Genomic DNA, 14,801 nt, shown 5'->3' with positions numbered 1-14,801 from the left:
AATAGAACAAGACATGTGGATGTCAAGTATCACTGGATTCGTGAACATGTGGAAAAGGAACGTTTCAAGGTTAAATATATACCAACTGCTGATATGTTAGCTGATATGTTTACTAAATCTTTACCACCTTATAAACACAAGGATTTTTGCAAAAGGATAAATCTTTTAGATTTAGAAAACCGGGGAGGGAATTGAAGTATAAGAGTCTTCTATTATTGTTTGGGTTATCTAATATCATAGTTGATCCTTTTTCTTATTCGTTTCTCATCTTATACTCATTACATCATATCTCATTTATGATATCATCTTGCTGTGTTATGATGTAACTTGTGACCGTACTCGAGAGTTTCTAATCGGTATAAATAGTCGTTGTCTTTCGCCTACTTTCTATTTTCTTCTTCACCGATTTCTACTCTTTCATTCGAGCAGGTTTGCTATTGCTTGCTCTATTGGTCACTAAGACTAATTGTCTTACTAGTTACTAACTAGTACTTTCCCTCAGCCTTATAGCCAACTCGCAATTCATTTCATCCTGAAAACTTGTGTGAGCTTTGTGACCATTGGCATAGGAGGCCATAAACACTTTGGAGGACCAACTCTGAGGTTGTCACCTAGACACTCAACTCAAATGATCTTGTCCGGCTGGTATGTGAAAATGGGCCAAACTTTTCCAGGTTGTAGGGATCTCAAAGAAAAAAGGGCACACTGAAGTATTGACTGAAGCTGTCTGTTGATATGCCTGTTGAAATGCTGCGATGTAAGCCACAGAATGTTCAATGCAAGGAATCAGTTGCATTAAATCTTCAAGTGATGCTTAGCATTGTTATAAATTCCAATTGGATTGTTGAGGATTGGGTGTGCCCAAATTGAATGATTCAAGCTGTGGCAACAAGGGTGCAGAGTGGTCTACAGGGGCCGTGACTTTTTGCAATACTTCCACAACTACATTGAGCCTCAAGTTGAAGTTATTTGTATTGGTTGCAGTCCCTTTGGCTACCCTGAGTGCTTTTCCAAGCCAAGTCACCAAGAGATGTATAAGGTATCATAGCCAGTGCATAGGAGGTCTGGAAGCTGGGATTTTGGTGGTGTTTTGTCCAGCGCAGACAAGATGTAGGTAGACAGGGGGATTGGAAGGGTGTCCCAAAGGGACAGTTGGAAAAACAAACTCCTTACAGAAAAACTTGTAGAAAGGGTCATGAAGATCTTGTGAAATTTGGTGTGGAGTCAAATTGGGGTGTGGAAGGTTGTAGATTTTATTGGAAATATTGTGACAAGTGAGCTCAATATGTGTCTTGTAAGGCTGAGGAGGAGAAGGGGTGTTTTGCACAGGAAGATGGGCAAGGGGAAAGGGAAATTGGGGAGCTGGAGTGCAAGAGGCTGATTGCTCAAACGCAGCAATTGCATTTCTTGAACCCCCAATGCCCTTTTGATTGGCTGCCCTCAAAAGATTGGAGCAAGGTGTGTATTGTGATCATCCCAATTCCTTGTGTTGTATGATGGATATACATTGACTGATGAATTGGAAGCGTGTTTTTTATTTTTATCTATTTCTGATGAAGCACAATCAATTCTTCCATTCAAAATCTATTTCGTCAACACCAAGTGATGTTGAGTCGGCCCTTGATAAAAGCTAGGAGGACATTTAATTCGATCAACCTTGAGGGAAGTTTCTCAACACACTTTAATTTGATCTTTTCTGAATCTAAAGACATTCTCGAACTTCTGTGTCCACTCGAGTATATACTATAGCACCTCCCTAGGCAAACTTAACAAAGTCCTACTCGTTTTGAGCTGTACTGGCCATGGGACTTTGTCAAGTTTGCTCCCTAGGCATCTCGCTACTAATCCCTTATCACTTGATGTCAAACTCACAGATCAAAAAAGTAGAATCTGAAACAAAGAGGATACTTTTTTTGAGAGTATCTGGCTCAAGTTTAAATTAGCCTCACTAGCCTACAATCAAAGAGGGTACTTATGATATCTAAGACTCCACAAGATCAAACGAGCGTTTTTGGCCTCATACCAAACAACCAGCTTCCGCGATGTTTAGATTACCACAGTCTAAGTATTATGATCAAGGAAGTGGGATTTGAACGTCTCTAATGCGGGTAGGAGAAAAGACCTATAGGAGAAGTTCAAACGAAGCATATTTACATATGTAGATGACTCGCCTCAAGGGAATTTTCAGGAGGTGGGTGAGGCCGGAAGGCGACACTAGGATATTGGAATTTTAGCGTGTCTGAGAAAAACACAGCAAGTATGGACTCGAAACCGCTCAAAATCATTTTAGGAACCCCTTAATCCAATTTGGTGCGGTATCGTCGGCATCGCGGTACAAGACCAGGTATCAGTTTTAAAAGGGCGGAAACTTTATTAACGTGAGCAAAATTTTGTCAGTATATAAAGGTGATGGTTGGTCACTCCAGAGTCGTCCCTCAATCATCTGCCCAGCAACTTTGGAATCACGGGAAAAATTTTCAGGTTGATATTTCCTCTTTGCTTGTTCTTCGCGTCTGCTATCTACCAACACTTCTTTGACCCCCGGTCTTTGATATCTTTCAGGTGTGGTTATAAACCTTTTACGCAGTTCTTTCTACAACCTGTTTAACCCGCATATTTCCTTGGAAATCAAAGTGAGTGAAAAATAGTCTTCATCATTCAAATTACTTCTCAAGACACATTCAAAGCTGACAATGTTAACTTGCACCAAACCAATCTCTTCAGACCATGAATAGATCAATCAAATTTTGCGCAATTCGTTTTCTACTCTTCCTAGCATGGTTTGGCATTGCTACATGTGTGAGGACATTCACGCCAACATATGTTGAATTATTAAACGGAGAAACAGATTGGTCCGATAACAGCAAGTTGAAAATCGTGTGGGACACTTATCATGATTACCCCCAGTTTCAATACATTGGAAGATCATCTCTTATGACCTGCGACATATCAATCCTTAATAAAGACGGCGAATACGAGCACTTGCTAGTTGCTTCACGCAAAGATCACTACGACACACTGAACCCCATCAACGTCCAAGAAAGACATCTCAGAATGAAAAGCATGAAGGAATATGTGAAATTGAAGCTCGTATGGACTGACCATACGGAGCTCCCGGCTTCTTCAAGTCGCTGAACTTGATTTTCTTCCATTAAATTTTCTACTAGTAATCCTAAACATCTATACGCTACTTATTCACCTATTCCAGACATGATAATTTCAATCTAATCTCTATTTTCGCGTACATAGTTCTTTCATCACATTTTCTTTGATTAAGATCCTGTTTATGGCTATATCTATCAGCTACAATCACATAGCCCAGTTCTTATTACTTCCTCTAAATGTCATTTCACTCTTGAAACATCTGAATGGAATCAACTTTTTGCAGAGGTCGATTGTCACAACGACGAGTGAGATTTCCAGAGAGTAGAGGTGGTGATCAAATTAGAAACTTCCTTTCATGTCAACAATAGTAAGATCAAACCGAGAAGACAATGAAGATATTGCCTGGCCTGCCAAAAAAAGCAAAAGAATTTTGGACAACAGGATAAGGCCAAGATCTAGAGATAAGGGGTGATTGATTTAGTAGGTACTCATTGCGTTCGCCAGTAGGTGAAGTCTGGAGCGTGTCAAAGAGTTCGTGCTCCTGATACGGCGAAGGCTTGAAGAGAAAGATTTTGATGAGGTTGAGTAGAGATAGGATTCTCGAGGAGCCAGAATATTCGGCGCTGATTGACAATTGATTGCTTGAAGGGCGAGCACTTCGCACAACTTGAACCGTCATTCAAACCTGTGAAGACTAGCTGACACACCTATGTTGACGCGAATTGGGGATGAGAATTCTCAAGCCCAATACATTTTTATCACGTTATTCCTGAATTACCTTATTGCGTGCACACACGCGAAATGTTTGGGGAGGACGAGCAGGCAAACAGTATGGTTACGGAATTTAGTGGAGGAAACCGTAGGAGAAATGGGTGAGGTCATGTTTTGCGACAACACATCAGCTATGCACGTAGCAAAGGACAATTCTTCAAATCAACGGACTCGACACACGGGATTTGGATAGATTATTACATCAAACAAGTTTATGAAGGGATATTACATTGGGACGTCTGGGAGAATAAAAGAGCGCACGTTTTACTAAACCGGCCTAACCTTTATGATCAGACACAGCAAGAAAGTCGATAGGTCTCATCAGAAATTGAGTTTGTTAGCATTCTTTTTCTTTTCTCGTCATTTTTTGTTGTGAGTGCTTAAATATCTGTGGGGATACTCATGGGTGGGTGTTGTGACCTGGGTCCAGGAGGTCCAGGAGTGTCAAAATGCACAAGCCCCATGCACACAACCTGATCACAGCCGTTCACCCCTTTGAAAAGGCTTTCTCGCTTCCTCAACAGAATCCAACTCCTTAAATACTTTATCATTTCTTGCTCTTCAGCGACAGAAACTTCTTGTGTATTTGAGCCCAATTGTTGGCACTTTGTCAATTACTTAAGAATATGGGGCACTTCACTATTTCGCTGTTTGATTTTGTATCTTCTTGTATCAATTGAAATCAAAACCACGAAACAATAAAACCAACCCTGAAACAAACAAGCCACTTGTGTTTTGAATCCTTGCAAGATTGAAATTGGTCTCACTATATAGACTTTGATCAAAGAGGATCGTAAACCTGACATGCAATATCTTTAACAAGATCAAACAACGCTCGGGGCCTCAAGCCCACATATTCAGCTTCCGCGGTATCTACATTAGGACAAGCGAGGTTTGATTAGGGAGGGGTGGGGTGGTACGGTCTAGCGAGAGGACTTGTGGTTTGGTAAGGGAGTAAGGTTTAAATTAAAAGATCGATAGGAGAAGCTCAAGCTAAACACAGATACATAGATTGCTCGTCGAAAAAAATCCAAGGAGAACAGTGATGCAACACTAGGCTGAATAATCGTGATTTCAATGTGTTGTAAGAAAAACATAGTACAAAGTATGGACTCGAAACCGCTCAAAATCATTCTAGGAATAGTGCGGTAATAGTATCTTCGGCATCACGGTACAAGACCAAGGGTCAATCGTAAAATGGCGGAAAACTTTCATAAGGAAACGTTCGTCATTATATGTGCTGATTGTTGGTCACTCCAGAATCGCCCCTCAATCATCTGCTGGGTTACTTGGGATTCTTACAAAGCAGCGAATCTTTCAGGTCAGTATTTCCTCTTGTGTTGTTCTTCGCGTCTGCTATCTACGGACACTTCTTTGACCTCCCGTTTCGGATATCTATCAGATTAGTTTAAAAACATTTTATAGCCTTTCAAAGCCCTAGTACTTTATATAACCTGTTTGATCCGCATGCGGCATAGATCCTTCGGAAATATAGTGAGTGATATTTTTCATTATTCAATCTCCTTCTCAAAATAAACTTGAAGCTGACCTTGTTAACTTTTACAATACGAATCTCTATCAGGTCATGAATGGCAACTCTTTCACACTTCGAATTCTGCTCTTTCTAGTATGGTTTGGAATTTCTACTTGTGCGACATTGGTTGATTTACTCGATGGAACAGAAAATTATTCGATTGATGGAAAGTTGAAGTTCAGATGGACACGACGATATCCCGAGTTTCAATACTTTGGAAAATCATCCCTTATGAGCTGTCAATTATCAATCATGGGAGACGCAAATGAGTATGATGCATTGATAACTATCTCAAAGGACATTCATGGCTCAGGATGGAACACACTCGAAATTGAAGATCATCATCGCAGCATCCAAGGTAGCCATTTGTGTGTGAAATTACAGGCCGAATGGATTGACCATACCCAGCTTCCAACTTCGTAAACTCGGTCAACTTAGTTGTCTTCCATTACCTTTTCTACTATTGATTCATTTCAGCCATAATGATTCCAACCTAATCTCTATTTTCGCATACATATCTCTTTCATCACATTTTACTTGAATAACATCCTGTTTGGGTCATAATTTGTCAGCTGTAATTAGCTAGCCCAATGCTTATTACTTCCTCCAACTCTCATTTCACTCTTCAAACATCTGAATAGAATCAACTTTTGCAGAGGTGAATTATCTCAACAACGAATGAAGTTTTCAAAGAGTAGTGATGGCAATCAAATTTAAAAGTACAATCTATGTTAACGATAGTAAGTTCAAACTGAAAAGATAATGAAGATATTGCTTGGCCTGCCAAAAAAAAAGCAAGAAATGTTTGTACAATGTGACAAGGCCGAATTCTAGAGATAAGGAGTAATCGATTTTTCTAAGTTGAATACAACAAAACCAAGATGATCTATTATTAAAACAAGCACGTTGTAGCTGTGCATATCATAGATGTATATGTTGGGAGATTATAATGTCCAGCTGAACTTGAAGCGGTTGAGAAACAAAGCGCAATCTTCGGTGATTTGCATTCTGGTGTGGTGTTACTTTTGAAGACTTGCTAGCATGTATTATTATCGATAGGCCAATCTTACTGGGCAAGAAAACAGATTTTGAAACCAAAGAAAGAAAAGGACACGAGGAAATAAAATCTTCATGCCCAACGTTTGAGAACTGTCGTATATAAACTGGGTTAGTCTTCATAAAACAGGTGACCAAGACCTTACGGAAGGTCACATAGGACTTGACAAAGTTGACATTTCACTTACGCTTGGAGCATGCATATTTAGCACTCTTCAGTGGTCCAGCAGAAATGATACCCTTGAGAGATTGATTGAAAGCAGGTGGCCCGACGGTCAATGTCAAAGCCCGTTTCAATGATTCGTCAAAACCGTTGTCCGTGACCATTTTCACCAAAAGACTCATCTCATCACTGGAGGTCAATTTTTCTTCTTCATTGATAAGAGCAGATCCATCAGCAGCTTTTGCCAACTTCAAATTCCATTGTCGATCATAAACTGTTTCAATCTTCTCTTTAAGACATCGAGGTAGTTTTTTCAAAAGTTCAGCTCGGCCTCTAGGACTCATGTCCTGTTGTATCTTAGGATCCCTTGCTGTCGAGCTTTCACCAGCGAAAGAAACGTTATTGAATGATGCTTGAAATAAAGGACGATATAGGATCCTGAATTGATCAATTTGCCGCTGTACAATATTCTCAATCTTCCGAGGATTTTCTCCCCACTTCATTCGAAAGTCGCCCGTATAGCTCAGGCTAGTGATTTTCATATAAAGCTGTTGTTCCGTAAAGTTTTCGGGTAACATCAAGAGTGCAGTGCGGAGGGCTGATGCCAAATTGACTTGCTGTGCCAACCGAATTCGGGCATCATCTCGAAGAACGTAGACCGGTTTCTGCATTCGGCCAGAGACATATAAAGTATTCCAATCCAACAGGTCACTGCAGAGTGTATCCACTGAGATAACCCCGTATTTGATCAACTGTAATATCAAATGAAGAATTCAGTGTTTTGTGTGTGATGAACATGAGTAGATATTAATTTCCTTACCTTTCCATTGACTTCATTTTCTACGTTGAACCAAACACCAGCCCCCGGACCCTTCTCCTGCAACCAACTGATGGGTGCACTTCCTAACCACCTCAGAGGAAGTGAATAATGCTTAGGATTTTGTTGTAGGTTGATGCTGTGCCAATGACTTGGATGTGATACGGCGAAAACAAAATCCAACATTGGGGTCTGTTTCTTGAGATCATAGGACTTTTGAGGAAAAACTCCAGATCCATAGCCGATCGCGTAACGTATTGGTGCTTTGAAAGACTGGATTATATTACTCAATTCCTCTGAAACCTTTTGAGTTGGTTCATTCCGCTGTATTTTCGTCAGGCGCTCGGGAATTTGGATCGGCAGGCTTCTAAGAACGGTTTGTGTATCCGAGTGATTGATCTTGTCCGCTTGCTTCCTTGATCCCGGAACTTGTTCCAGAGTACGATAGCCGGCATTAGATCTGAATCGGGAAGGAACTAAAGAATGAGGTAATGGACCACTTGATTGGCTAGGTTCAGAGTGAAGACCAGAAGACACCTTTCGAATCAATACCCCAGGTCTTATTCGGAAAGCGGCCCTCGAAACACAGCCTTGGTGGTGTGGAGAAAGTAAAGCCGGACGATACATTGTAAGCTTGAGATTCAGAAGAGGCTTGGAAGGTTGAAGGTGGTTTTAGAGGAGTTTTAAGTTGATTAAAGAAAGGATTGGGTAATGTTGCTGAGCTACTGGGAATGTTGATAGGAATAGTTGAAGTTGATTGAATGAACATCTTTTTTTCTGCTGAGAACCTTGAACGAGTCATAGTGACCGATCAAGTCTTCATGGCACGTGTCGGTGCTGGGTGATAGGACCCACTGCATGCCAGGGTGCGGAAAGCTATTTGAGATCCGCCACCTGCATGCCATAATACAAGAGCCACGGAGTCAGAGACTCTACACATCAGCAATCAGCATTCACAAACAGCGGACTATGGAGACGTCATATTTGGAGGATAGTAGCTGCTCAATTATTCAACATTCAATATCAAAGAAGCAATCTCCTAAATCATAAAGTCAATGTTTCTTGAGTTGTTAAGGCGTGCACCGGGAGTTACACCGCACCCATGTGCAATGAGGTGCGGCTTTGGTGCGTGAGGATGCAAAAAAGTGCCCAGTTTCTTTCCTTCACCATACACCCAGAATGTACGATGTCTTTATTTGCTGGTCTGGGACCTGATGTGAAAGATCATAAAGATATGTTCAGCTTTGTTGAGTATATTTCTTAATGTAGATATTGGAAACATAAGAACACATGATGGTGCTGCATTGAATTTGAAGTCTAGTTTCAAAGGTGATATACCTGTGTGTTACCGATAAGCCATTGGGCTCTACCCATAAAAAATCTAACCGTGAACTTCCCTACATAACCCAGCAAGCCACACTTCTGTCCTTTCCTGGTCCATTCCTCAGTCATGAGATATTATCATGTCATTGATTTGTACCACCAAGTAAAAGTTTCATCAATTTGTATGCCTCAATTTGTAATAATGGTTATCTTTTCTCTTTGTCACTACTATACATTCATTAATCAATTAAGCTTTGATGATTAATGAGAAATCTGCTGAAAAAGATTGTAGAGTAAGTGAAAATAATAACATTTGCATTTTTGGGGAATTGATAATAGGTCAACAAGAAAAAGGTATTAAGATCAAAAAAGAAAACTGATGTGGTATCATAGGGTTTTGAAGTTTCCTATGCTAGTTCTACATATGAACATTCGAGGTTCCAACTTCAGTGTACATGTACATACAGTCTATGAGATTTTTGTATGTACATACATAAATGCAAAACGACATTATCGCAATGAGGGTCAGTCGAAGATATTATCATACGGGCTAGCGATATAGTACAGTTTGGGGTACAATGATTGCAAAGTGGGTAGAGGGTAAAGGTAAGCAACTTTGAAAGATGATATTGCACTTGACCTGATCTTTGAAAATCATGTTGTGTATAATTGACCGATATCCTTCAAAATGATGATATTGCTTCTTTTTGCAGACCATGTTTGGGCTGGATGTTTCAAAAAATCATCTTTAGCCAACAGAAAGTGCGGGATTCTGAATCCAGCGAAGTCAGTGCACTCACAGTTCGATGACTAGCTTGATCTTTCATTTTTTGTAGTCCCACTTTCGCGCTGTCCCTGGCCCTGTTGGACCAAAGAAACGACCGAGATAAGCAACCGCGATATTCAAATCAACTCAATATATAATTATTCCACGTACCATTTGACGGTCCGTACAGCTTTGATTCTAGAGGGTCCAAGGCCATAGACCTCCTTTGATTCACCTTTCAATTCCTTTCTTCGTCTGAGAATGACGTCTGTTGAAGTAGGATCACGGGGAGGAGAAAATTTATTCGCCAGTGTTTTCGGGAGGAGAGATTCTTTCAACTCTAATGTTTTCCTTTTCAATCGCAAAAGCTTAGGGCTGATTCCACTGGTGTGAGTTGAAGTTTCTTCATCAAGATCGTCACCACTACTTGTCTCATCATCTGTCCAGTTCTCAGCCGCCTCATCGACATCCAAGATCTTTAAACGATGGTCACGCAACAAGTCATTCGCCAAGTCATGTGTCGATGGAGTGTCTTTGCCATTGTTGGGATTCGACGGAGTTTCTGGGCCGATCTGAGGTGATCCAGAGTTGGAAGAATTTGTGTCAGTGATAATTGAGTCATCTGAAAGTTGAGGAGCCTCCGGAGTTACGGGTCCATCATTGGTTTGTTCTACATCATATGTGTCGACAATGATGGGATGACGCATGCGATCTCCACTTGAAATTGTGCGTTGACAGGTCTGATAGACTTCCATGAGGCCAGGATCTGAGCTACCCAAAGCCCGATGAGCTTTAGAAATACCTGGAACGAAACGAAACGCGATATGCATTCGAGATGATTGTGAGCCGGTCATGCTAATCTCATCAAGATTTCTTTGGGTATCGTTCTCGTGCTCTTGCAGTTGTTGAGGAATAGAGGGCAGCAGAGAGCTCTTGACGCTTCTACGATCACCATCAACTTCGGTGCTGTGAGTCTGCTTACTCATCGACCCTAAAACTGAATCCGAATCATTTGACAGTGTACTGAATGCCTGAGGTAATTCCACTTTTCGGCGGGTCTGCTGATCGCTGTGAACCCTAGGTAATGATATGAGTTTTTCTGTGATGGTATCGCTGGTTTTTGATATTTCGACATCCAAGCAAACCATGTCGTCGTGTAGCACATCTGAAAGCCACACATGAATAGGCTTGGATACTGCGTGATCCCTGAGTGCCAATTTTCCTGTGGATGGTTTCATCAATTGAAGGGTGAGAGTGGTCTGCATTCTATTTCTGAATGCGACAAATAAATTGCCCCTTCAGAGTAAGTTTTTTGGACAAATATAATTGTCAGATGAACACTTACGTGACTGGAAGTTTCATCCTCGGTTTAAAAACCCATTGCACTTCGGCCGATTGTCCTGAAAGCAAGAAAAAGTAGATAAATCAGTCTTGTTCAAGTATTGGGTAGGCAATGACTCCAACCTTGACGAGTGACAGAAGCTTCGTCTGTCGGCTTGGAGCACTGGTTACTTTGTGAGTCGATCGTCATCTTCACGTAGAAATTTTCTGCTTCTAAGAGGGGTCCTACAATTGAGATTTTGAAAATCTCTATCACACCTATTGACCAACCGCAAAGTGCTAAAAGATCACAAGCATAAGTCACATTTGGCCTCAATGGAAGCAAGATAAACTGACTAACGTCTTTCTAACTTGATATCTACTGGCTGGAAAAGCACAGACGCCCGCATTTTACCTGACCCTAAAACAAACAAACCACATGCAACATGTCAACTTCGATACTGTGAAGTCCATGTGAAGGAGATGCGCCGGATTTACCATTTCCTCCTGTGAGTGTCCACCACTTCGTCAATTGATGCTGTTGACTCAGGAATTTGTTCAAGGGAACAGACACTATTCCGACAATTGAATCATGCTCCCTTGCGCGTACTTCCATGACGACAAGGTCTACTCGGGTCCGATCGAAATCTTCGACAAAGTGTTCTACGCCTATAATTGATGATAAATGGGGACTAGATGATTAGAGGAGGAACATTTGAATGGAAGTATGACGAGCTTGTCTTACCTGAATTCTGGTGAGTGGAAGGAAATTTGCAGGTCAGTTAAAATTGAAGGATAGAATCTTTGGGAGATGGATCAAATTACGAACGATGTAAGGATCCGAAGTCTGTTTTTTAACTCTGGTTTCGAAGATTCTCTGGTCGTTGATAAGTAAAAAACAATACGTCGAAGGTAGATTACGCTCATCCGATTCAAGTTTTCTACTATGATGTTGCAGTTGATTATGAGCACGGAAATGACGTGGATTTCGAATCTCTATCTGCGCCAGAGAGTGTATCTGGATAGAGATTATTCCAGATTTCGGCTCATTTAAGGATGTCACCTGATGAGAGGCGTTTCGTGAGTCAAGGGCTGATTACGTACATTGGAAAATATAAGGATAATGCGGCTAAGTAGGGCATTGGACTTACTAGCTCTGAATCGTCAGCACTGGACTCGGCGTCCATTGCATTCAGCAATAGTCCCGGATCGGAAGTGACGGTAGGGAGATCTTTTGGTATAGAATCCTCGTGAAACCCAAAGTAACCCACACTCCAAGAAAGTGAACCTTGAACAGTGTAACCAGGAAGTCTGGCTGTCAGCTCACTGTTGTGTGTTGTCATTGAGCCTCGGCTTTGCACTGCTGTTTGTAAATCGACCTCAACTTTGCCAAGAACGCTGTTTTGGATAGGGTTAATTCAGGTATATTCAAAGTCGTGGAACGAAACATACTTACTTATCTGAAGATATCCTGTCACTATGACATACTGTAAGACATAGTCTCTCTTTTTCTAATAGCTGATCAGGGGTGATGAGGACAAAAGCCATCTCTTCGAATATTGGATCAAGTGTTCTGAAATGTATAAGAGTCGAAAAGAGGGGTTTCGAAGCGGACTTCATGAAGGAGATGGACACATATGGATCGGACGTGTGGTTCAATATATCAGATACTTTGAGATTACTGGCGGAGTGTAAAGCAATTGCTATCACACCGACATGGCGTGGTCCTGTGAAAGAGATTAGTAAGATTGTGTCATATGCTTCTTTATCAAATTACAAAGGGATGGGACGTACTCATCAAAGCGTCATTTCCCAAAAGTATGCGAGACAGATCAAGGGTGTATGATGATGGTAAACAAAACTGGCCCAAAAGAACATCAACACTGGCCCGGATGAAATGTGATATCACTGGTAAGGACATCTGGAGCATCATATATGTAAGTCTGAGTTCAGTTCAAAGGTAACTCGAGGAACACATACGACATTGAATCCATGCATCGGTTTGGCTGTGATCTCGACTTGAGGTAAATGAGAGAACGAGAAGGTAGTCATCTGAACAAATGGTGGGACGGCTATCAACTGAACTCTTAGTTTGATCTTTCCATGAAGACCGTCAATCTGGACAAATACGGCTGTCATGCAGAGAGAAATTTGGTAAGCAGACGTGAGCCAGAGCGCATACATGAGACAATTCAAACTTACGCATTTCGCAACTGGCAATCTTCTGAACACCAATACCAAAGTATGCCACAAAGTGGGCACTGCTAGCTGGTTCTGCTGAATCATGTTTCCTTCGATACGTAAACTCTACTTCGAGGTTAATAAATTCACCTACAATTTTCGACGCCAGTGGATTCGAAGTGATTAATGAGAGAAAACAAGGGAAATCTTGAAAATGGCCACTAACCCGGTAAGTCTGATACCTTGATTTGATTTTTTACCCAAGGGTCTTCGGCATCGAGAGTCTTGAAGGCGACCAACCTGATCGAATTGCGGCCTTGATCCAATTCATCTACCCGCACCGTCGTCACGATTCCTGGCGCGAGTACCTTCAGAGTGTCTTCAAGCCTGAGGTCACGTAGTTGGATACGTCAATCTTTACATAGACGAGATCGCTGTGAAAAACTTACAGATCAATGACGGGTCGGAAGATGTCTGGTGATATCAATGGCCAGAGGCTCGCCAAGGCGCTATTGATCCATTCGACACTTTCTTCCCCTGGGTTGGGATTCGAAGGATCTGTCTATTGTGTCACGGTTACAAGGTTTACACATTATCAGGACACGAACTCTACTCAAGGATCAGCCTTGTGGGATTTAAAGGGAGCAGGGACATACAAGGAGCGCTTTCGATTTTTCTCGCTCAAAGACATATGCAAAATCTTCTTTGTGAGATTTCAGGGTATGACTCAACTGAAACGAGGCAATCCAGAGTACGATTAGGATCAGGAAGAAGTTTACTTTGAGTTGGACTATGAGTAATATGACTGCTGAGGAGACGAATAGCTGAATGCGGGCTTGATTGAGACATGTACGATAAAAGCGTTCAATGGATGTCGGATCAGATGGATTCAACGGGCGAGCTTCTTCGGGTTCATGACCTAGTGTGAGATCAATATCGGGGCTTGAAGTATTTGCAGGAGCCTCGTGGTCAGTTGTTGATGGCTCAGTCTGCTTTGATGAGGTTTTGAGGTCGTCTTGAGAAGGTGCGGGATTCATGATGTCGATGTGAAGTACACCGATGCGTCGTCGAGGTCAATTAGAGCTGAATGAAGGGTGGTCAAGGTGCCAAATTGAAGGTCGGATGGTGAAATGGATATGTGTTTTCTGAAATGTTTCTTGATCCTAAGCGAGAGAGAATGTGAGCGGATGAAGGTGCTTGATTGTGATTGCTAGATATTGATTGTCTTTAACTCGAAGACGTTAGACCAGCTTTCTGACTGAACGCTTCCAGGGCTTTGTGGTGGTTGCAATTTCCAATAGACTGCACAATGACTGCGAATCGAGTTACGCCAGTACCAGTCCGATGTAGATGGTCCTTTAGTCTTGAACCCTCTTGTGATCAAATTGCTGGTCATGAATTTCTGAAAGCTGAAATCAAGCATCAAGTATGATAGGTGCACTGCTTAATGACAAGAGGTTGATGGTTTGCTTAAGGATCATCACCACGGTGAAGAAGAATGATGACCAGGCCAGGCGGTGAGTGAAAACTAGGGAAACTTCACCTCAGGCGGAAGCTCTGACGTCATTCAATTGACCTTAGTATGATGACAATCTTTCATTTCGTTCCCTCTCTTACTTCAAAGAGAAGTGCATTCTCGATTGTTCGTAATCGACCTCTCCGATGAACTCAAAGAAAGCTAGATACTGTAGTCCTATCAGTCGCCTGGATCACGGAATCATTCCGAACGCATACATTCATAGGCATGCTACACTGAATGACATAC

General features: G+C 41.6%; 4 protein-coding genes across 4 annotated transcripts; 2 read left to right on the top strand and 2 right to left on the bottom strand.

Annotated features, from left to right (window-relative positions):
* Positions 1-2,727: 2,727 nt before the first annotated feature.
* On the top strand, positions 2,728-3,135 carry MELLADRAFT_124583 (uncharacterized protein; the record flags this gene model as incomplete). The annotated part of the gene is made up of 1 exon (XM_007407574.1): positions 2,728-3,135. One exon carries the CDS (start codon positions 2,728-2,730, stop codon positions 3,133-3,135), a length of 408 nt encoding a protein of 135 aa, XP_007407636.1.
* A 2,326-nt stretch (positions 3,136-5,461) lies between these two features.
* MELLADRAFT_124582 (uncharacterized protein) lies at positions 5,462-5,833 on the top strand (the record flags this gene model as incomplete). Its single annotated transcript, XM_007407575.1, has 1 exon — positions 5,462-5,833. One exon carries the CDS (start codon positions 5,462-5,464, stop codon positions 5,831-5,833), a length of 372 nt encoding a protein of 123 aa, XP_007407637.1.
* A 238-nt stretch (positions 5,834-6,071) lies between these two features.
* On the bottom strand, positions 6,072-8,183 carry MELLADRAFT_47559 (uncharacterized protein; the record flags this gene model as incomplete). Its single annotated transcript, XM_007407381.1, has 3 exons — positions 6,072-6,559; positions 6,655-7,381; positions 7,450-8,183. 3 exons carry the CDS (start codon positions 8,071-8,073, stop codon positions 6,540-6,542), a joined length of 1,371 nt encoding a protein of 456 aa, XP_007407443.1.
* Positions 8,184-9,057: 874 nt separating this feature from the next.
* MELLADRAFT_77186 (uncharacterized protein) lies at positions 9,058-14,515 on the bottom strand (the record flags this gene model as incomplete). The annotated part of the gene is made up of 16 exons (XM_007407380.1): positions 9,058-9,494; positions 9,570-9,630; positions 9,707-10,831; positions 10,881-10,935; positions 11,000-11,155; positions 11,217-11,276; positions 11,354-11,524; positions 11,601-11,607; positions 12,007-12,253; positions 12,312-12,582; positions 12,650-12,776; positions 12,836-12,987; positions 13,058-13,186; positions 13,263-13,423; positions 13,486-13,598; positions 13,693-14,515. The coding sequence occupies 16 exons, from the start codon at positions 14,071-14,073 to the stop codon at positions 9,453-9,455; spliced, it is 3,258 nt and encodes a 1,085-aa protein (XP_007407442.1).
* Between the last annotated feature and the right edge of the window lie 286 nt (positions 14,516-14,801).

Source organism: Melampsora larici-populina (genome assembly GCF_000204055.1).
Source record: "Melampsora larici-populina 98AG31 unplaced genomic scaffold MELLAscaffold_9, whole genome shotgun sequence".
Lineage (NCBI taxonomy): Eukaryota > Fungi > Basidiomycota > Pucciniomycetes > Pucciniales > Melampsoraceae > Melampsora > Melampsora laricis-populina.
The sequence above is the reverse complement of the archived record's forward strand: the minus strand, read 5'-3'. Positions and strand labels throughout refer to the sequence as shown.